The sequence below is a fragment of the Bombus bifarius genome, unplaced genomic scaffold, assembly GCF_011952205.1.
Source record: "Bombus bifarius isolate JDL3187 unplaced genomic scaffold, Bbif_JDL3187 scf7180000007973, whole genome shotgun sequence".
NCBI classification, from domain to species: Eukaryota; Metazoa; Arthropoda; class Insecta; order Hymenoptera; family Apidae; genus Bombus; species Bombus bifarius.
The window spans coordinates 2,596,214-2,617,056 of NW_022884359.1; the positions used below are offsets into that span (position 1 = coordinate 2,596,214).

The window sequence follows — 20,843 nt, forward strand, 5'->3', positions numbered from 1 at the left end:
GAGCAATGGTATTCAGAATTAAACGTTCGAAGGATTATCTGCTCCTCGAGAGGCCCTTTTTATTTCTGCTCACGTTTTGTAAACGTTATTGTTCAGTGGAGGAATCGAAGCATGAAAAGATTATCTATTCGCGTGTGACGTTTTTCTCTGATTTTCTCACTGTTTCTACAAATTGTCACGACTCTATTTCTGGTGCACTAGCGCTCAGAAGTATCCGGACGCTTTGGCCAATTTGTAGCAACACTTTAACCGATTTGTGACACGGAATTGATCGTTCTGAAGAATATATTTTTGAATAATGTTATTTTCTAATTGTCAGGGATTATTTTCTGATGTTTAGAATCCCTTCCTGCCGAAGAAAAGTGGGAAAACAGCGGGTACCGATGCAACGGTGGATAGCATAGAACTATCCTCATCAGGAAGAGCCGAGGAGACCTCACCAGGGAGGAAAGCCATAAGAAATGCAAAGTCGGAACGATTTCAGAGAACGGGCAGAAGCAATTCCGCGCCAGATTCTTACGATTGGCAAACAAACGGCAGGTAAATTATTCACGATTTAATCTTTTCGATATCTTAGCTCCAAGTTCTCCAAACCTGATTGATTGTGGTCCAAAATTAATTGATTGTTCTTGAATGATGGTATTTTATATCAATGTTTCCTATCTATATATCTCTTATTTAATGACTGTTCTGTTTTATCGATCTAAACTGGATACATTTCACAATTTTCGGGGAAAATTTCGTGGTTGTACTAATTTACGCCCTTAATGTATCTCATAATTGGAAAGGTTATAGTTGAAACAGTGGTTCTCTATCTCTCAAGTTATCATTTATTCGTTTAGCTTAAAATACAACTGCATTTATTTATAAAATCATTGTCCCAATTTTATTGAAATGTATGATAATTTATTATTCTTATTTTCTCGTCTGTATTTTTGAAAAAAGTTTCAGACAAATATCCATAGACAGTCCTCTGCCTCCGGTGACGGAAGCATCCAGCCAAGAAACGGAGGTCGAAAAACGGTGATATCTTTAAACAAATCGGATCAACACGTCGAAGGAAACCACGATCAACCAATCGGTTGATGAACACGGTATGAGCCGACTTAACATTCGATGATGTAGTAATATTAACTAGTGCAAGATTCATATTATATTTTCGACTTGGAACGTTTCTTTAGGATTTTGAACAGCTAGAAATTATTTAAAAAAATTTCTTTCGATAGTCGTTGTTCCAAAATATTTTAATGGCACAATTTTACATAAATTTAAAAAAACAGCGAAAGTCTTGAAATAGCTTGGAAACGGCTACTTTTCGCGACGACAGTTCGTTTCAAAAACAACGTGTCGCGAATATTAAAAATTATAAAATAATTTATCGATCATGTACCAAACCGATTACTCGGCTGTACGATTTAGAGCCGACAGACGGCCTGTTTAGAGGCGGCGTCCATTTGTGAATTCGCCTTAAACTCTTCAGACGGTACTTCCTCGATTTGTGAAACCTGAAAGTAACGAATTTAGAAATAACTCGTTGCTACAGTTCGAAAACAGCTGGAGAAAAGACAAGCTGAAATTAATTTAAGGAAACGCTATGAAACTGTCAGCGTAGACGGTCAAATTAACGAAAATAAAAACCAGGTTGGACTATTCTCGGCTGAACCAAATTTTCGAACGTAGATGTAAGAAAGAACTTAAATATATGATAGATATATTTTCAATTGTCTGTTAACCTCTTTGGATGATGTTCATTTCTAGTCTTTAAATAGGTATGGTATTGTAAAACATTTTTAAAATACTAATTATCTCCTGTGTGCTCTTGGAATGTTATAAAATATTTACAAAATTACTTCTGTTTGGTTTAATAAATAGCAAATAACTAGGATACTACAATATATTCTTATATGAATATTTATGTATTTGAAATATTATTGGAAATATTTGCGAAGTTACATTTTTCAAAAATCTGAATCACCACGATCAGTGATGATACTTCATTGCGATTTAAATTAAAATTCTCTAAATTTTGTTTTGCATTTTTCTGTGATTTTAATCGACTAAGTTTGAGGACTACAATTGGATTTAACAATTAGTTTATTTTAACAAATTAATTCACACACTATACTTCAGTAAACTAATTTTTAAAATAAGAAAATTAGCCTAATGATACAAGAGATTTCTAAAATAGAAAAAGTTTTTCTCATTTGTACCTCCAATTAAAAAATAGGAAGTTCGTTTAAGTTGTAAAGGATTTGGTCTGAAGAGGTTAATGAGACACTTGAAAGCCAGATGGCGTTTTACTTACGAACTTTAACTAATTGTAAGTAGCGTTAGGTAGAGGGCGAACTTTGCCAGCTGAATGCTGATAGAATTAACCGTATTTTCTATCCACGTTAGAACGTAAGGGGCTCGAAAGAATAGCCTGTTGAGACAACGACATCGTTTTAGACTCACGTTATCACGAGAATGGAACATTGATTCTCGGCCAGCTTTTTTATTTCTGTTCTTCTGTGATGTAATCGTGCACATTTTCGTACTTCTACGTGATTTAAGCGATTCGATAAAAGTCTTTTTCGTAATACACGGTTTAGATATCGACGTTCCCAAAAAAAATTGTAATTCTATGTTCGTTTTAACCTCTATTCGTTACGAGGATGACAGTTCCTTTACGTATTCTTATTTAAGTTCTGTAATATGTAGTTTGCTTTTGTGTATATATTTATCCTCGAAAAATTCAACGCAGAATCGGGAAGAACGATCGTGCGATCTTTTAACGAAAATCACAGCACGTTAACCCTCCTGTGTTCTTTGGGCCATTTTCGACCGAACATTGTGTTCTTCTATCGTTAAGAAATGTTTGATTTTGAGAAAATTGAGATGGAATCATTATTAATACGTGGAAGAATTCGACGATTGCGGTAGGATTAATACGCAGAATGTCTCAGAAGCATGATCATATAGCATAATAATATTAAATATAATGAAATTGAAAGTACCTCTTAAAATTATACCATTTTACCTAATGTAATCAGCTGATCGTAAGATCTAACCTCGAATCGCAAGATCGTCTTTCCTAGTACCAAGTAAAACGAAGCCACGAACAAATTGATGTGACCTGTATATAAAAAGAAACTTAAGTCTCGCGGATAGTGCGAAGCACGCGACCAAGCGAACATAACCAAAGTCAGATTCGTGATTTCGTTGGACCTTACTGATATCCGGGGGACCACAAATGTGTATTTGAATTTAATCGATAACCGTCGAACCTCACGACCGGATACATTCGATGATCATATCATGTCCTGATCTCACGAATTCTCCTGAAACGACAGGATTCACAAACATGCCCATGTTGGCGACTAGACATCCGTTTCCTGGTGTTATCAACGTTTATCAGTAGGCTGCGGATTTTTATGCATTTGTGGACAATGTGAACATACAAAAATACGCAGAATGCACGTAATATATACAAAAATACATATAATATATAAAATATCTAAATAACCGTTAATAATAATACCCGTTGTTTAATAAAAGAAAAAAAAAAACAATTCTGCTGGAATCCTTAGCTCCCATTTTTTCAATGATATTCATAAAAATATGAATTTGTATAAATATTCGCAGTCTATTTATTAGCAAGTAACAGTAGCTGTAAGAGCAAAACGACGTCAATAGATCGTCTACCGATGGCTAATATTTCATTTATTCGTAAAATTTTGAAATAATCTGTAGTGCAGTATATATTTTTATAAATAGATAGAAGAATGTGACGAAGAAAGTAAAACTACTTAAAATTGTAAAATATCTGTTTCGATGATATTGGTTGATATAGAGGATGTTTCATAACTGTGAGGCAAAATGGATGACGAATTGTTTGTATTTAAAGAGTTAAACTTCAGATCGCGCTGCATTCGCACTAGGAAGATCTCAAAGGAAGACATGTGGTGCATCGGTAGGCCTTCTGCGTCTAATTGTTACGGGTATGTGTATAATAAAAAGACAAGAATCTTATATTTACGATATTTCTGATGGTATGTAATATTTTGAGCTGAAGAATTTCATCTAATCTTACTCTAAACACAATTTGCTTTCTATGTATCAAAGCTTACACTTTCTTCCATCTTGATTCTACCCTAAAAAATTTTTGAAATTTTACCTCGAAGCATGATGTAATAATCTAAAAGCGAAACAAAAAAAGAAAAAAACACAAAAAAAAGATAAGAATTTTCATCATTATCTCCTCGTGCTTAGAGAATTTCGATTTAGATTACGATTGAGAATATTTACAAATTTTCCACTGATCTCGAATAAAAATATTACGTATCCCCAGAAATATTTCTCGGACCGTCCCGTCGTCGATAAAAATCTCCTAAACGTTATTCAATGTCTCAGGTTTCGATGACATTTTTACCCACGGCGGTACATTTTCGTGTATGATAATGGATGTATCTCACACGTTACGAATATTCTTACGAAATGCACAAGATATTTTGTACTTCGTATTAGATGCGCACTATGTTTCTTAATCTACTTGTAATAAAATAAACCAAATCACGTGTAAAGTAGGATTGGCCCTCAATTGACAGTCAATTTCACTCGACGAGTTAGATTCCCAAACAAAAGCAATGAAAATATCCAGTAATTCATTTAGAGACAGCTAAATAGCTTATAATCTAAAACAGATAAATCTCGAAATCTTTGAAAGTCTATTCTAAATAGAGTAAATCGTAAATTTTCCATTTGAGGACGAGAATATTTCAAACGATCGTCATAAATTGGCCAATTGAGGGATCGATTATCGACGATCGTGTTCGTGATCAATGTCTAACGCGAAACGAAAGAAAAATCGGTCGTTGAAGCCGCGAGAGGTCGTTAACTGACGCTGTGACCAAATCCAACATGGCGATTCAAGTGAAGCGAGAATTGGCTGACGTTTTCGACTAGTGTATTGATTTTCTCGACAATCAATCTCATAGACGATTTTGGTTCGTTATTTTTAATAGACGAAAGAAAAAACAGTCGGTCGGTCGGAAGTGATTACGTTCAGTCGTCTACTGCCATAATATTGACCAGTGAAGACGAGCAAGGAGCGAAGTATATATCTATGTAGTACTTTTATCGATAATTCACGGGTCTAGCCGATGTACTTGGTAAAGTGGACAGGTATTTGTGAATCGAGTGTAACTCCTTTTTATATAATTCGTAGGCAAATTTACGATTCTCCCCCTTTTTGCTCTCGGCTCGAATCTGTCGTTGTTGTTTCCAATTCTGTAATTTTATTCGACTGTTGTAGAGTGTCCTTTTGTCAATAATAACGATCTTTATAAAGTTCACGCTCCGATATTTTAACCATTGTTCTAATGAATATGAAATGAAAGATTCATTGGCATTCATAATGAATATTTTATGTACAATTTTTTAAACATCCTGCATACATATATACATACATTTCTTTTAATTATTACTGGCATATGATATTAAGTTTGTATGTTTTCTTTATGAATATTTGCATTTTATCATTTACAACAATATTATTTTTTACTAACAACTTTTAACAATTTTACGATGAATGTGACCAGTAACAAGCTTAATCACTTTGAACGATAATAATTGAAATATTACATTCTTCCTTTGTCTTTCATAATATTTAAATATTTCATGGATCTGAATACATCGAAAATGGACGGTTGATACCATTTAGATAAAATTCGCATTGCTATGTCGATGCAATCCCCTGTGAACAAAACGTTTCCAGGTTCAAAATTAAAGTACTGTAAATTTGAGATGGCCAAAAAGTCTGATTCCAAACTTCCAGTATAAAAATTAGCGATTTCAATATTTCAGAACTAACAATTTCTACATTCAAAAGCACGGTAAAAGGAAAGCTTGACCTTTAAATTTCTATGTTAAGAAATTCAGATTTTAAAGCTCTGGTTGAAAAATTTCAGTAAGAAGAAAAAATTCAACTATAAAAATTTCAGGATTACAAATTATCTTATACCTGTCGCATTTGTTGGATAAATTTTTCTGGAGAGCGTAAACGGTTTTTCAACTTCTTTGAAAATCCGTTCGTTGATCCTCGTGATATTCAAGCTCGTTCCCTTTGTTAGACTAGTAGTAAGCCCATCCAGGAAAATAGCCCAGCGAGGTTTAAAATAATCCGAGACAATTCCTGACCACTGTTTGTTCGCGTAATCTCTAATCTCTCCTCGTGGCCCCCACAGAGTAATCTGATTCCTTGCGTTGTACTCGTACAATTTCGACTCTGCATCATCAGTAGCCAGATTTTTCGCCATTTCTAGCCATGTTCCCAATAAAAAGTCTTCACTGGATGCTAAGATGGCTTCGAGGTCATCGAACAGTTCCAATAGACGACCAGCTTGCAATCTACATGTATGATCAATCATAATTTTAGAATGAATCAAAAACATTTTCAGGTTAGGGATCTTTATGCAAATTTATACCTTTTTAAGTAAATTAATTCTTTAACATCTTTTATGAATATTTTACAGATCCCCAAAGCTGTTTTACGTTAGATAGTTTACATGTGTATTTCTGCATATTATGCAAATTCTATTTTTACACTTTTAAATAACGCATAAACGCATAAAAATCCTTAATCTAATAATTAATAATATTGAAATGATACTCTTTGAAATTTGATGAATTATGAAATTGCTAGAATTTATCTAATATCTATTGTAGGTAGGTGTCATGTACTATCTGTTGTAGGTAATAGAACTTTCAATCTATGATCTACCGAAGATAATAGAACGTTGAATCTACTCAGTAATCTCAAATCCAGAACTTACTTGAATGTTGTCACATCCTTTTGATTAAACGATTCGACTAAAACAGAGTAAATTTTATCCGCTTTTAGTTGAAGAGCTTGTCTAGTTATATCAACCACATCATGTCGGTAGAGGGTGCTGTTTTGTCTTCCATGTCTCGCTTGCAGGAATATGTACCAAGTAGAATAGAACTTCTCCGGATCATACCAAGTCTGTGCAATGGCCCATATTATACATATTTAATAAATAATTGAAAAGACTAGGTCATTTTTATAAGAGTTAACACAACGTTGGCTCTTAATGGGTTGATTGAACATTATATTAATTTTCTAACCGGTTTTGGTTATTAAATAAACTTTTATCGAAATTGTATACATGAAATAATGATTTCCTCTATGTTAGCAGAACTTTGTTCTCTTTTAAATTACGATAGCTGCAGCTTTGGAACAGTATAGGGAAAAATCTGGTAGAACTTCAAAGAGAATAGTAATTAAGCTCACCAGTCGAGCGAGATTCAAACTCGGTCGCCTGGTAATCACGTATTTCCCTCTAATTTTCGAAATGCCTCGGAAATTGTATACAGTACTACCCAAATTCTTCCATGCTGCAACCGCGTACTCATTCCATGCTCCATATCTTCGACTAGCATAATCTTCGAACCTGAAACAGTGAATATTACAATTTATGAATATGTAATTTTGTACGCGATTATTTTTCTAATGAAAAAATTAATAGATATTTGTCCACCAATTATCCAAATTGACAGGTTCTTGACGATAAGCCATCTCGTTCATCAACTCGTAAATAACATAATTTTGATTTATGCCTTCTGGTGTCAGACCTGTCCCGATCATTGTACTTCCTTCCATGTTTCTTCCTTCGAAAACTCGCTAAAAAACAATCGGTAATCACGCAACAAAATTATCTCATTGTTAGTTAATCGCGATTGAATTTTTTTAATGAAAAATTCAATTTTAGGTAATTAAAAAACTATCACAAATTAATTTTGGACAGTTAAGACTGAAGAAATCTTCCACTCTTTTCAAATGTTAAATATCTTTTAGTGTTGTTTTGCTATATAATTCGAATCTTCTTTTTACACGTGTTGAGGTTATGTAAGGTGGTAAAAGAGAGCGCCATTTTGTGAACGAACGTTCAGAACATGGCGTACGTGCACCAGTGATGAAATTTGAGAGTAGAAGATTGTAGAGAGTACATTTTTGTAGAAAACTTACCCGATTAATAATTTGAGCAGAACCAAACATTCCAAGAGTCCCGCCAAAATTGTGCAACATGCACCAAATAAATGGCTGGCCATAATAGGACTTTAGTTTACCGTATAGCGGGAATTGTTCTGATTGAAGGTCCAATACTATCAGTCTTCCCTAAATTAAAAGCCGAGGATCACAAAGAAGATAAGTATTGTATGAGCTTTTAAAACGTTCATTCAAATGTCTGTTTTAAGCATATTCACCAATGGAACTGAGGTTAAGAAAGCCTTTATTCTCGGCTCTGTCCAGAAGACAGCATCATGAACAAAGAGCCATCCTTGCATTAACCTTGAAAAATAATTTCACTTTTATGTATCGGAAAATAGTTTCAAATTTCGTTATAATGCTGCTTTGTATTTGCTGCAAATTATCCGATAAAAAAGATTATTAATGTAATATATATCTACACATGCTACTGACTAAAAGTTTGGAATTATTATGTCTTCCAAAGATTTCAAACATTTTACAAGATTTCAACTCTGATTCTTGGCAGCTTAACATCTGCAGAATTAATTTCCAACTAATAACTAGGAGAAGTAAGATATCAGTGAAATGGAGAAACCTATTTTAAATTTTAAAAACCTATTTCGATTTTCCATCGAAGCTGTAAATTACCAATTATTATTATTAGATTAATAAACGATTACACTAGTAAACTGTTAACAGATTATTAATATATGTTGATATACGTTAGTATATAATATTAGTATAATATATCGTGATACCATATCGCTTGTGGATCGACACTCAGCATAGTTTGAAAAATCGAATGTCCTACGTTCCTCAAAAATTTCAGTTCGCTGGTGGGGGGTTCGTTTTCATTGAAAGTATCGCAATTATATATGTGATCGGTTCCAAATTCCTTGATATACTGGAAACCACGAACACAGAGATGGAAATATCCTTTGGGAGAATTTTAGATTTCACCTACCGTTCTCAAAAATTGATCTCCAATTTTATGAAACAGGGGATCTGTAGGTTCCAAAAGATAAGGGCTGAAAATAGATTTATATCTTCATTCAGAAATAGTGAGGTATAGCATAAAAGTAAGAAATGATAATCTTGACTATGTTTATAGTGCAACAAGAGTGGAGGCTTAGCTTATCATTTTCTCTAAATAACAACAATCCGTTATCTCTGAACGATAAGGCTGCAAGTAAGCAAGATTTAATCGGTGATACAAATTGAGTAATGTATCAATACATCTTATCATTGATTAATTAATATTATGTATATCTAGATCCAAAATATCACAAAGCAAATATTTATTGTTTCTTAACTATTTTATTATCAAAATTTCGTTTGCTTAGACGAAAGAAAAGATGACAGTTTATCGCAATTTTTTATTACGATCTGAAATATTAAAGATCAAGTAAATGCTACCAATAATTGTAAAATTCAATAATACGACGATAGATATGTAACATAAGATTCAATAAATGTAGAGTTGAAGTGATGTCAGAGGGATGAGAAATTTTTTTTTCTTACCAACAATATTTGTCCGAAAACGAATTCCATGTCGCACTTTTTGTCACGTTGGCTTCTGGAAATAGTCTGGGGAAAGCTCTAGGTACGTGCCCAGTGAAAGCAGGAAGAACAGGGATTATTCCTAATTCCCTCATCCTTTGAAGGATTCTATGCTGCAGTTGAAGCGATCTTTCGTGCCAGCTTGAGGTTAAAGGACCACCAAAACCTCGAATGTTGCCCATTCTAGACCTAATTAAAGGATTAGAATGAAAATTGCATGGAAGAACAACTAACCAGTCGTTTAAAAAATTGCGGTAGATCAGTTTCTCACATTTATTAATTCTCCTTTGACATTAGTAATTAGGAGGCAATTTGAAACTAATTTCGAAGATTGGAGACTTTGAAATTTTTTTTACTACAATTTTTAAATCAATTTTTTAATACAAAAATTAAGTTTCAATAAAAAGAATTAGGAGGTAATTCTAAAACATTAAGATGTTAAGTCTTCCTCATTTTTCTGCTGATTTTAAATTTTAATAGATTTAGCACAGTTGATCTGGACCCATTTCTTTTTTTTTTTTTTTTTTACAAAATCAAGTTTCTGGCAAAAATAATGAACTAATTTCCTATTCTTCCATCTTTTTTAAGTTTCAGACTTGATGGTTGAGTGGAGAACCAAGTTTCAGATAGCCAACAAATGATTGAAAGCTTAATAATTTTCATGATTGAAGAAATTGTATAAGTAACCATGACATATAGAAAATTACAAATGAAACTTTGGACCTATTGATTACAATAAGTCAAGGTAAACGGAGAAAGTGTCTCTTCAATGATTCGTCAAATAGATAATCCTTCCAAAATACCAGAAAGTTATCGATAATTCTACAATGTTTTTTGTTCAGAGGAAATCAACAGTTAAATACAAGCAGATTTTCTAAGAGAGATAAAGAAACAGATAAAGAAATGTTTCATCAATATACTGCAGACGTTGATGGATTTATAGAAGATCTCAAAATTCAGAAACTATAAAAATATAAAATATGTAAAATTATTCATTATAATAATAGCTACAGCTCCCATTAAAGCTGAAATAATAAACTTTATGACTGAAATAAGCTGCCACTCAATTTTCATATTTTTGTGTATGTTCACAAAGATATAAATTTGCATAAGTACCCGCTGTCTACCTATAAATGAGCACCTGCAGAATTCATTATATACTTCAGAAGTATACTTGGAATTATGTTACGAATGTCAGGATTCGACCGCGATTATTGTAACGGAAATCATTGTAAGGGTTACCAAGGCAAAAATGCTGGCCCGGCAAAGTGCTCATTAATCTCGTCTGAAGTGAAATTCAATTGGAGGTATACTCTCTGCCAGATTGCCTCTTGCCCGTTAAAAGCAAGAGCCAAATTGATTCCATTAAGGGCCATCCAGTCGATGTTTCTTTCCCAGTGATCCCATTGCCACCATGCGAAAGTGTAACCCAGAGTGCATACGTTCTGATAGTACCTAAACCTGTGCAATTCATGGATTAAGTAGCATAGGAAAGAAACAAATGTTGATTACACGAGAAGGACTAGATAAATCAATTTTTGTCAATTTTCGAATTTTCATATTACGTTTAGCGTGACATAGTTGAAACAACAGCAATCTGTTAGGATCCAAATTGAATATAATTTAATGAGTAATTTTAATTTTAATAATCTAACGACTAGCTTTGTGACATTCAGATGTTCTTAAAATATGCAATACGTATAATACTAGATCTAATCTAAATAATTCTAAATCTAATAATATATAAATAATTCTACCAAGCCTAATTCAAGAATTAAATAATGTCGAAGAGAAATACAGACGAAGATTACACAGAAGCAAATGGATTTGACAAATGCATTTTTGTCGATATTCTCAAGATGTTCGTTATATATTTTGTCTGGAAACCAAATTGCAACATAGTTTGGTAATATAGGTTTCATTGACGTTGCAGCGAATTCAGCAATTGCTGCTTTATACAAAATATGACTTATCATATTCTTCCCTTGCGGTTTACGAGTGGTTTCATCTTCTTTGCTTGAAACTTCGTACCTATCATTGGACGTGACTTTTACTCGAACATCTGGTAAAGTCTGAGGAAGTTCGATTTGATTCCCCTCCCATGAAATGTGAACGTTGCAATAAGTTTTCAGGTAGTAATGCAAGCCCCAAGCTACAGCCACGCCGGAACTGCCAAAGATCTCCACTTGATCCAAGGAGTTTTTCTTGATCTGGCAATTAAGTTGAATTTGCGGTTGCGCAATAAGTAGATTACTGATTTTTATGCATTTATGGGAATTTTGAAGGCACGAAGATACGAAAGAATTGCAATTCTTTGCTTTTTCGAATACTTATAGTAGAGCAAACTATTCATAACTCTGGAATTACCATTATTATATTAATTCCATATTATATAGTCTGTATATCTGGATGATAGATATACAGGGTGGTTGGTAACTGGTGGTACAAACGGAAAGGGGGTGATTCTATGCGAAAAAAGAAGTCGAAAATATAGAATAAAAATTTAAAAATTTTAATATTTAAAAATTTGAAAATTTAAAAATTTAAAAGTTTAAAAAATTAAAAAAATAAGGTCAATCGAGACAAAGATCTACAGTGAGATCCGTTATAACGAGACGTGATAAAGTGAAAAATTTCGAGAAAATTCAAAGTCGATTTTCTCGAAAACGAAGCCTCAAACGAAAAATTTGTATTCTATATTTTCGACTTATTTTTTCGCGTAGAATCACCCCCTTTTCCCTTGTACTACCAGTTACCAACCACCCTGTATATCTATATATTTATACTAATAAGGCCATACAGTGTCAAGTGCAAGGTCGAGGTCTTTATCAAACTTGAGAGCTTACGGACACAAATATCTATTCATATTTAGTGCTGTGAATAATTATAAATCAAAACGAGTGTTTTGCATTATTTCTTCGATATTTCCAGGAAAACATTGCTCGTGCCTGGATACGTTACGTGAACTCGTTTTTCTAAAGGTAAATTGAACGCTATAGGGTATCACGAGATCTTACATGGCGAATTATTGCCCTTCTGTAACTGAAATAGACGACAAAAAGGTAACTTTTCAACAAGACCATGCCCCTATTCAAGAAGGCAGCTACTACAAAAACGTGGATCAAGATTTTGAAATAGGATTATTATCATGATCGTCGCTCAATCCTGATCTAAATCCGATTGAATACCTGCGGAGAATTCTAGCAAAAACAGTTTACGATCAGAAGAAGCTACCTATGGAAAATATTGTTGAACGTAAAGAAAAGCATAAAACCCGGGTAGATGGATATTCAAAACGAAACTTTAACCGATTAACCGCGTTTGACGAATATACTCGTCATCGCTTGTATTTATCTACGCACTCCACGACCTAATACCACGAGAGATTCCCAAAACTAAATTCCGCAGTTAACTGGTTAAAAAAATTATTGGATAGTGTACCTAACACTATGATTAACGAAAGCAATCAGAAGTAAAGAAAAATGCGCTAAATATTGAACGAGAATTATGTTCTTTTCACAGCCGAGAACACAAGTTTACAGGAAAACGTAATTTCTTCCAGAGTTCAAAAGAAGAAAATTTTCGTTTGTTGTATCTTCAGTTTCGGTTTGTATCATAACATGAAATTATATGAACGATCCTGTCAACTATTGTTTCGATATTGTGAAAAATCTAGAAACAGAATTGAATTTACAATTATTCACGGCACTGTGCTTATCTGTACACAATTATAACGTGATATACGATTTACCAAGAAGGTATCTAGTCCAGTAGGACCAAGATCAGGATTCACGACCATTAGGAATTTTGCAGCTCGTTCGTGTCCCAATAATCTTTCAGCAACACCTCTGGCAGCCTCAGCCTGCACTTCCGGTGAAGTCTGAGGCTTAATGTGACCCAAAGTGTTCTGAAACGCTGTTCAAATTTCCATTTTTTAATCTTTTCTTATTGCAATTATATTTAACATATTATATGACGATTATAGGAATAGGAGAATGAAGAAAAATTCTGCTTACCGTCTGGCTTTGGATCGCGACAGAAAACTGTCAAAGATCCGGAAAGAAAAACGATGGACGCGAGTAACGAATGGATCAACATGATGCATGAACGTGTCGTGTCTGGAAGACTGAAACTATTGAAAGAGATGGTACTTGTGAACGTATTACTATTTATAGTCTCCCTACTCTTCTACCATTTCTCTTTATCTAACATGGCCTCAGATTACCATTTATCTACTATGCAATTACTCTCGCGATCATACACCATTCGTCTCGTAGTCTTCGTTCGTATCACTCGCGAAATAAGATTTCAGCTGATCTACAAACTGTTACAACATCCTTCTACTTGGAAGATATAAACATGAAAAAATGTTCATCTAGTTGTTTCAACGGTGATGGTGTCTTGTGAAATTTGTGAACGTTAACTGCTGTTTCTCTAAATCTTCAGCTTTATAGTGTGTATTGTATCGTCTTTAATAGGAAATTAATTTATATCTCTGTATTAATTTCATATAATATTATATATCATTTCTTCCTAAAATAGTTAATTCTTCTTTAAGGTAAAATCACAAGTAAAATCATTTTCAAACTTAGCTTGGGTTTCATGGAAAAGGAAGAAAAAAGGAAATAATAGACATGGACTTTGTATAACAATCAAAACTTTATTTAGCATAACGATTTTTAAACATTATCTCTGAAGTGCCCTAAAATACATGAATTGGGAAACACCAATGCAAACCAGTGCCAATTATTTTAGGACACCTAACATACATATACAATGTATAACAATTACATAGCTTTGAATTGACAAGAATCGATCGTACAAATGGCGCATTTATATTGTCTTGAAGTCTTTCGAATCTTCTAGAAATTACTCAATTGAGTCGTTCGCCTGAAAATACTATAATCCATAATTGTTCATCAAACATGAACGTACATATATCGGTATCTTTTTTAACGCACGAACTTTATCTATCTTGAAATAGAAAGGCCATTGAAAGCGAGTTAGTTTTCAATATATTTCTTATCTATCTAGGATTTTCTGCCTCCCGATGATTCAATTCTACCGACGAATCATTAGACCGATGAATGAACACCTCGTCGCCGATCTTCACTCTTCCAGTAACGTACAGTCCACAATATATCCCCATAACTGGTGCCTTGCCCTCCAGCGAGATTCGTTCTGGGTCAGTTGGCTCCCTGAAACTGGAGAAGATTAGAAATTGATTCAATAAAGGCGAATCTCTGACGTACAGTGGCTCACGAAAGTTATTTGTACACTTATGGACACTTTCAATCAACTTATAAGGCACGTTACGTGAAACATTTTACAATTTTAAAATGTTTTATATGACACACACGATATACAGAAAAAATCAATTATATGTACAAAGACTTTTGTCAACCAGTGTAGTTGTGAGTTCTTGGTTTATCCATGTGCTCGATGAAGATATTGTATCTCGTCGTACGATTTTAAAGTCTTCAACGGCTCCTCCTTGTCCATCACGCCGTTTTCTGGATTCACGCCCACTAGTTTGCATCTGAAATATGAATTGCATTGTTCAAGTAATCCGTAACTTGAATTCTACATTTCGAGAAACGGTGGATAAATGTTACACTTAAAATTTTTAAGGTGTTAAGGATCTTATGGATCGTACATAAACAGAGTATATTAGCGGTATATGCGTTAAGTACTAAAGCAAAGTATACATATTTCTTCGCATAAGAACCTTTGAAGAATCTTCGCCTAGAAACATAGCAGAATCTCGTTGTTATAGCGTTCTAAATGAATCATTCACGGAATATGTAATTTTGAAACGTCCTGTATATATCTATTTCGTTTATTTTATAAATTTACTCGTCGTCGTTGTAAATATTTGTTTTAAATTGCAATATTTTGATGATATCAGGGACACATAAAATTAATCACTTAAGAGTGCATGATAATTAAAATATGTTTACTATACCGTGAGCACGGTTTGACGTTCCTAATCACGACACGTTCACCAATTTTAATCCATTCCCATTCATCTTCCTCGAATGGTTGTTGCGTAGAGACCAAAATATTTGGACGGAATTGTAGAGTAGACACTGGTGTCTCCAATTTCTCGTTTAGTTGTTCAACGGAGCTTGTGGTCATTAACATATAACTGGCCAGATCACTGAACAGCCCCTAGAAAACATCCCTTCGATCGGCAAAGTATATGAATTTCCCGCTTAAAGGAAGACAAAAATTGAGATAATTACGGTATCTTCGCTTCTAAGTGTCCGGTATACTTGAGTGAATTTTTTCCACGGATCGACGAAAACGTCTCTTCTATCCATCATCGTGTACCCCAGTCGAAGACCAGAAGTCGTTCCAGTCAGAAATCTACAAAGAAACGTGAGTCTTATTAATGAAAATTAATATGAATTAATTACAAATCAATAGCAATAATGAAAATTAATAAAAATTTAGAAATCCACCAATTTGATTTTTTAATTTTCCAAGTGCATCAATGTCGAAGCAAGTCAGAAGTAATTTATCCGACTAAAAATGAATAGGACACATTTATCATCGAGAAATAGGGGAAAATAAAATTTATCGAGAAATTTCTGTGCGAATTCGTATTTTTGAAGATATTGTTTCATCTTTCAAATATCGCAGAAAGCAGCCTATTTTGGTAATATTTTATGTTATATTTAGTAATATTTATATCTCTTCGTATTAAGCGCAACAGTTTCACATTTTCAAATTTCCTACAAGTGCGTAAAAATTCATAACTTATTTACGAGGTAGAAAGGGAAGAGATGCAAATACGAACCTCGATAGCCATTCGGCGGGTTCCGTGCCACAATCGATACACTTCACTGGCTCTCCCCACCACATTTTGCACTGCACGGCTTCAGACGCGTCCTTCAAGTTCTTTGGAACCTCGAAGATCACGCTGGGCATCCCTACAGCCTCCAACTTCACCTTGTTCTCATCCACCGCCGATAAACTCACTAAGATCAAGGTTGGGTATTGTCTTCCGGTTTGAAAGCGTCCAGTTTCCTCGTTGTACACTAGAAACATTCTGATGAACAGCAGGGGATTCATCTTTGGTTCCTTTGGGAAGGGGTCTGTAGGATTTAGTTATATGTCGTTGTTGTTAGTTATATGTATTGTAATACAATGTTCTCGTATAGTGAAGCTAATTTATTGTAGTGCAGTGAAATTTCTGTATAGTGAATATAAATGATGTTTCAGTGGAAGTACATGATCGAATTTTATAATTTTATTAGAACGGAGCTGAAAGAGTTGGAAATGTTAATAGAATATTGTGAAGGGAGTTTGAAGATGTTTGATGACGTTTCATTGAAGAAACAAGTATAAATGTTAATGATATAATGAAAATAATGCATGTTTCCTTGTTTTTTAATATTTTCATAGTATACGTGTTAAAGGTTCTGTAGGATAATCACTGGAGAACGTGAGCTAGGATGAGTATTAGGGCTGAAGAATGATCCTAACAATGGACATTATCTTTTTACAAAAGCTTTGACATATTTATGCGACAGTGCAATTGCTATAATAGAATTAATTCTCAATAAATGAGAAACAAATTTTCTACACAAAAAATTCAACGTTTATCAAAAGCAAAATGCACTTAAGCAAATATAAGAACTAAAAAAACTAAAAAAACCTGATATAATACAGCGTAACTAATCTGAAACATGATAAATAACATTTTTACTGTATTCGTGGATATATCATGTTTAATATTAAGGTCAAAACCAAGGTACATGACAAAAAAATTACTGACAAATAAAATTTTCCCTAGAATTGAAGATCATATCTGGTGAACTATCATAAAAAGTTTGCTTACCTGTCTCTGAGGGTGAACTTTCCTGCATCGTCCAATTTCATTCCATATTCGGTAAAGTCACATTCCCTTACATTCTTTCCACGTCCAGACTTCAATGGATACATATATAGTTCTTGAATCTGGCCAACCTTCTCCCATTTTGGATCTGGTAATTCGGCAATCGTATCGTCCTTTGGACATTCCTCATCCTTTGGACGTTCCTCATCCTTTGGACGTTCCTCATCCTTTGGACGTTCCTCATCCTTTGGACGTTCCTCATCGTTCGGATATTCCTTATCGTTCGGAGATTGCTTGTCGTATGTTTCCTCATTTTCCTCCACATTTACATCTTCTTCGCGAGTTACTTCGTTCTTGTTATTTATGTTGCTCTCGCTATTAACATTCGCGTTCACTTTGTCTGGCTCTTTTGAATCATTTGTTCGAGACCGCTTCCGTTTTTCATGGGAAGTTTTCCTTATAGTCCAAACAGCAGCCGCGAGGATGACCACGAAACCGCACGTTATCGCGATGGTTGAGCGCCAGTACTAGAAAAAGATACGACCTTGAGTTAAAATGGAACAGGGCCTAATGGAATGGCTGCTAAAAAAGTGCTCGTGGAAACGTTAAAAACGTTTCTAACGAAGCTCTGCATTTTGATAAGAAAAAAATTTTTTTAAGAATGTTTTTAGTAGAGGAAAAATAACAGCTTAAATTTAGTTGTAATACTTTTGGATAAAATATTCTAAAATTTGGAATAGACACTTTTTGTAGCCTTGGAATTTTGAATTTTGATTGGAGTTGTTTTGTATAATTTTCTATAATGTTGACTTAAATTTCGGTCAAAATCCATTCTTGCATAATTTATCATAGAAATAATAATTGAAATATAATTAGAGTGATAAAAATTTGTCGAAGGTTTGGATGTTTGAATTTTGATTGAAATCTTTTTGTCAACGATTTTTAGTAGAGCGCAAACGATTATTCAAGTTCGACTGAAACTATGCTAAAGAAATTCCAGAATTCTTAATCCATTTCATTATTTATTAAGTTTATGAAATTCCATTATTATATCTTAGCTCGTCATAATAATTAAAATTTAATCACGTCATATGAAACATATAAATTTCTAGATTTTTAACTCGCTGCCATATTCCTAAAGTCCATTAATTTGTTTCGGTAAAAAATCCATTTTCTTGTTATCTGTTGTCTACGAACATAACATTTTTTTTACGATTCTGCCATCGCGCCTTAGTCACCGTTTTATGTTATGTTTATCTAAAGACTTATTGTGACAAGAAGAGCATCAGTAATTTTCCTCAACGAGATTAGATAAGCATCGACTAATCGTCAATCTCTCTCGAATCACTTTATAATCGACCTATGTAGCAAGTTATATCCAAAATTCACGTAGCTGTTAGAGTCACGCGGCCGTCTAAGAACAATGCTCGTCATCCGAAAAGTCGAAGCTGCGTCGAACACGTACAGTAACAATCGAGCATAATGCCATTGTTTCCTAATCGAATTCCTGCTACAAAGAGGCTTAGCGCGGTGTGTTTGCTCGTAGTTTTTGATCGTTCCAGACAATTCTCATCTACTAACATTCTCAAAGATATCGCTCAAAATTCATCTATGTTACTCACTTTCAAACACAATTACACTTAACATTTACAGAGCACAATTATCAGTTCAAACAACGTCATACTCGCAAGCAATCGGAAAGATCAATTCTTCTAATTCAGCTCGACCCGTGGCCTTGATATCGCATCCAAATTCTCTAACTTGGTCTGCATCACAGGTACCACTCACTCGCGATATTCTCTTCAATGTGAGAACAAATTCAATCTTAATCAGCGAAAATCTTTATCAGAGTTGCTACGTTGACACGGTGTTAGTAGTAAGTGTCTGCGGAATTGATTTTAGAATTTTCCGATACTTTTTGGAAAACATCGGCTCGCGTCTCTCGTCGTCAAATGAAAAACATCTGCATCACATAATCCACGCGCAGTGCATAATCTCATTCGAATGCAAATTTCATTTCAATCGATGGAAATTTATTAGCTTTTATATTTATGTCAACTTTTATGAAAAGTGTTGGTTCGCGTCTTCTCTTATCGTTGAATGAAAAACTGAAATATGCATCGCGTAAGCAACTCGCTGCTGCATTCATGTTTATTTGAAAATAAATTCCACTTTAATTAACGAGAACCTTATTACAGTTTCTGCATTAACACGTTGCATGGTGCGAAAGAAACTTATACGATTCTCAAACACTTTTGGAGAATGTGCCGATGCTTACGAAGCGAAAAACCTCGATTCTCGTGAACAATGTGTTCATATGGAATAAAGAAAGGTGTTTTATCGTGATAAGTACATACCGGGTGTTCTTGCATGATCCTCGCGGTTCTGGCACTCGTGCAAACCGTCGTTTCGGGCTCACAGGCGTATTTTCTTCATTCCGGAGTATACGTGCTGTGTCGCTGCCGATTGTATTATGCAATGGCCCGACTGCGTGTGCCCCTTCTCCACTTCTTATCGGCGCAGGTCTATGGTGTCGCCGATTGTGCGCTGTGAACGCGTCAGTCGTTGACCAGAAAGCGTCAAAGGCGATTTACTCGCGACGAACGTCCTTTATTCTCCTTTCTTTCTTTTTTTTTTTTTTTTTTTTTACCGCAGTTCATGAGTCGACCGATAACTTCCATGGGATGGAACAATCGCGTTGAAATCACGAGGAATCAAGAGACAAAAAATTTTTAGCTGTGCTTATTCCACCATGTTAAGTCGAAAGGGTGTATCTGCAACTTTCGCTTAAATTCAGTCATTGCTACCAAATAATAGGAAAATAGTTTATTTTTATATATATATATTGTTATAATTATTATTATATTAGTAAGAAATTATTATATAATAAAATTTATTATATGTATATCATTATTATTTATTACATTTTTTTTATTATTTCATTTATATTAATAATTATTATTTGTCATACATATATATTTTTATAAAATCTACATATATATATATATATATATATATATATATATATATATATATATATATATGTGGGATTAAGATTGGGATTCTGGGCGCGTAACAACTCTTCGCGTGGATTAGTCATCGTTTCACAAGGCCGAGATTATATTTGCACGTATATACAAGACTATCACAAAGCTTAACAAATAATAAGTCTAATGAATAATAAGTTTGATGAACAATGAAGTTAGTGAATAATAAATTGTACGAATAATTAAGTTTAACAGATAATAAGTCTAATGAATAATAAGTTTAACGAATAATGAGTTTAATGAATAATATGATCTACGACTAATAAATTTAATAAACACTATTAACAATGTTTTCTGGATTCAAACGAATCCACGGTCAACGGGATAACTCTTTACTAAACGTAAACTAATCTTAGGCGCAAAA

The 20,843-nt window shown here is 33.9% G+C and overlaps 3 protein-coding genes and 1 long non-coding RNA gene across 9 annotated transcripts in view; 2 read left to right on the forward strand and 2 right to left on the reverse strand.

Annotated features, from left to right (window-relative positions):
- Positions 1-1,345, forward strand: part of LOC117216831 (serine/threonine-protein kinase N3) — a 91,587-nt gene extending 90,242 nt beyond the window's left edge. For all 3 annotated transcript variants that reach the window (XM_033463911.1, XM_033463913.1, XM_033463912.1), the window contains exons 9-10: positions 341-540; positions 946-1,345. In XM_033463911.1, the coding sequence (XP_033319802.1) occupies positions 341-540; positions 946-1,027 (282 nt within the window). In that variant the 3' untranslated portion in view covers positions 1,028-1,345. The remainder of the gene's footprint in view (positions 1-340; positions 541-945) is intronic.
- Positions 1,346-5,505: 4,160 nt separating this feature from the next.
- LOC117216832 (alpha-N-acetylglucosaminidase) lies at positions 5,506-13,727 on the reverse strand. The gene is made up of 14 exons (XM_033463915.1): positions 13,606-13,727; positions 13,341-13,504; positions 11,621-11,799; positions 10,832-11,050; positions 9,551-9,778; positions 8,994-9,057; positions 8,788-8,933; positions 8,266-8,350; positions 8,027-8,176; positions 7,539-7,681; positions 7,292-7,451; positions 6,813-7,003; positions 6,002-6,387; positions 5,506-5,734 (listed from the first exon to the last, which is right to left on the reverse strand). Exons 1-14 carry the CDS (start codon positions 13,685-13,687, stop codon positions 5,619-5,621), a joined length of 2,313 nt encoding a protein of 770 aa, XP_033319806.1. The 5' UTR covers positions 13,688-13,727; the 3' UTR covers positions 5,506-5,618.
- On the forward strand, positions 10,145-10,531 carry LOC117216834. Its single transcript, XR_004489440.1, has 2 exons — positions 10,145-10,334; positions 10,432-10,531. It is a non-coding gene; the product is annotated as an uncharacterized LOC117216834 (long non-coding RNA).
- Positions 13,728-14,228: 501 nt separating the features above from the next.
- Positions 14,229-19,996, reverse strand: LOC117216833 (mitochondrial amidoxime-reducing component 1-like). Of its 4 annotated transcripts, none has more exons than XM_033463919.1 (7): positions 19,790-19,996; positions 17,436-17,959; positions 16,392-16,643; positions 15,835-15,958; positions 15,555-15,760; positions 14,978-15,128; positions 14,229-14,787 (listed from the first exon to the last, which is right to left on the reverse strand). In XM_033463919.1, the coding sequence occupies exons 1-6, from the start codon at positions 19,802-19,804 to the stop codon at positions 15,017-15,019; spliced, it is 1,233 nt and encodes a 410-aa protein (XP_033319810.1). In that variant the 5' UTR covers positions 19,805-19,996; the 3' UTR covers positions 14,229-14,787; positions 14,978-15,016. The 4 variants fall into 4 exon arrangements, with proteins under 4 accessions (XP_033319810.1, XP_033319807.1, XP_033319808.1 ...); XM_033463916.1 differs by having other exon boundaries at positions 14,229-14,793; positions 15,057-15,128; positions 19,790-19,995; XM_033463917.1 differs by having other exon boundaries at positions 15,057-15,128; positions 19,790-19,992.
- Between the last annotated feature and the right edge of the window lie 847 nt (positions 19,997-20,843).

What these genes read in the sequence shown, in the direction of transcription:
- LOC117216832 (XM_033463915.1), bottom strand. Translation starts at nt 13,687, where the DNA reads ATGTTGATCCATTCGTTACTCGCGTCCATCGTTTTTCTTTCCGGATCT. An exon ending in GGGCCAGCATTTTTGCCTTG is followed by an intron (nt 9,779 to 10,831) that starts GTAACCCTTACA and finishes TCCTTTAATTAG; the next exon opens with GTCTAGAATGGGCAACATTC. An exon ending in TTATCCAACAAATGCGACAG is followed by an intron (nt 5,735 to 6,001) that starts GTATAAGATAAT and finishes TTTTGTTCACAG; the next exon opens with GGGATTGCATCGACATAGCA.
- LOC117216833 (XM_033463916.1), bottom strand. An exon ending in AAGTTCACCCTCAGAGACAG is followed by an intron (nt 16,644 to 17,435) that starts GTAAGCAAACTT and finishes GCTGTTCATCAG; the next exon opens with AATGTTTCTAGTGTACAACG. An exon ending in AACGTCAAACCGTGCTCACG is followed by an intron (nt 15,129 to 15,554) that starts GTATAGTAAACA and finishes TTCATATTTCAG; the next exon opens with ATGCAAACTAGTGGGCGTGA.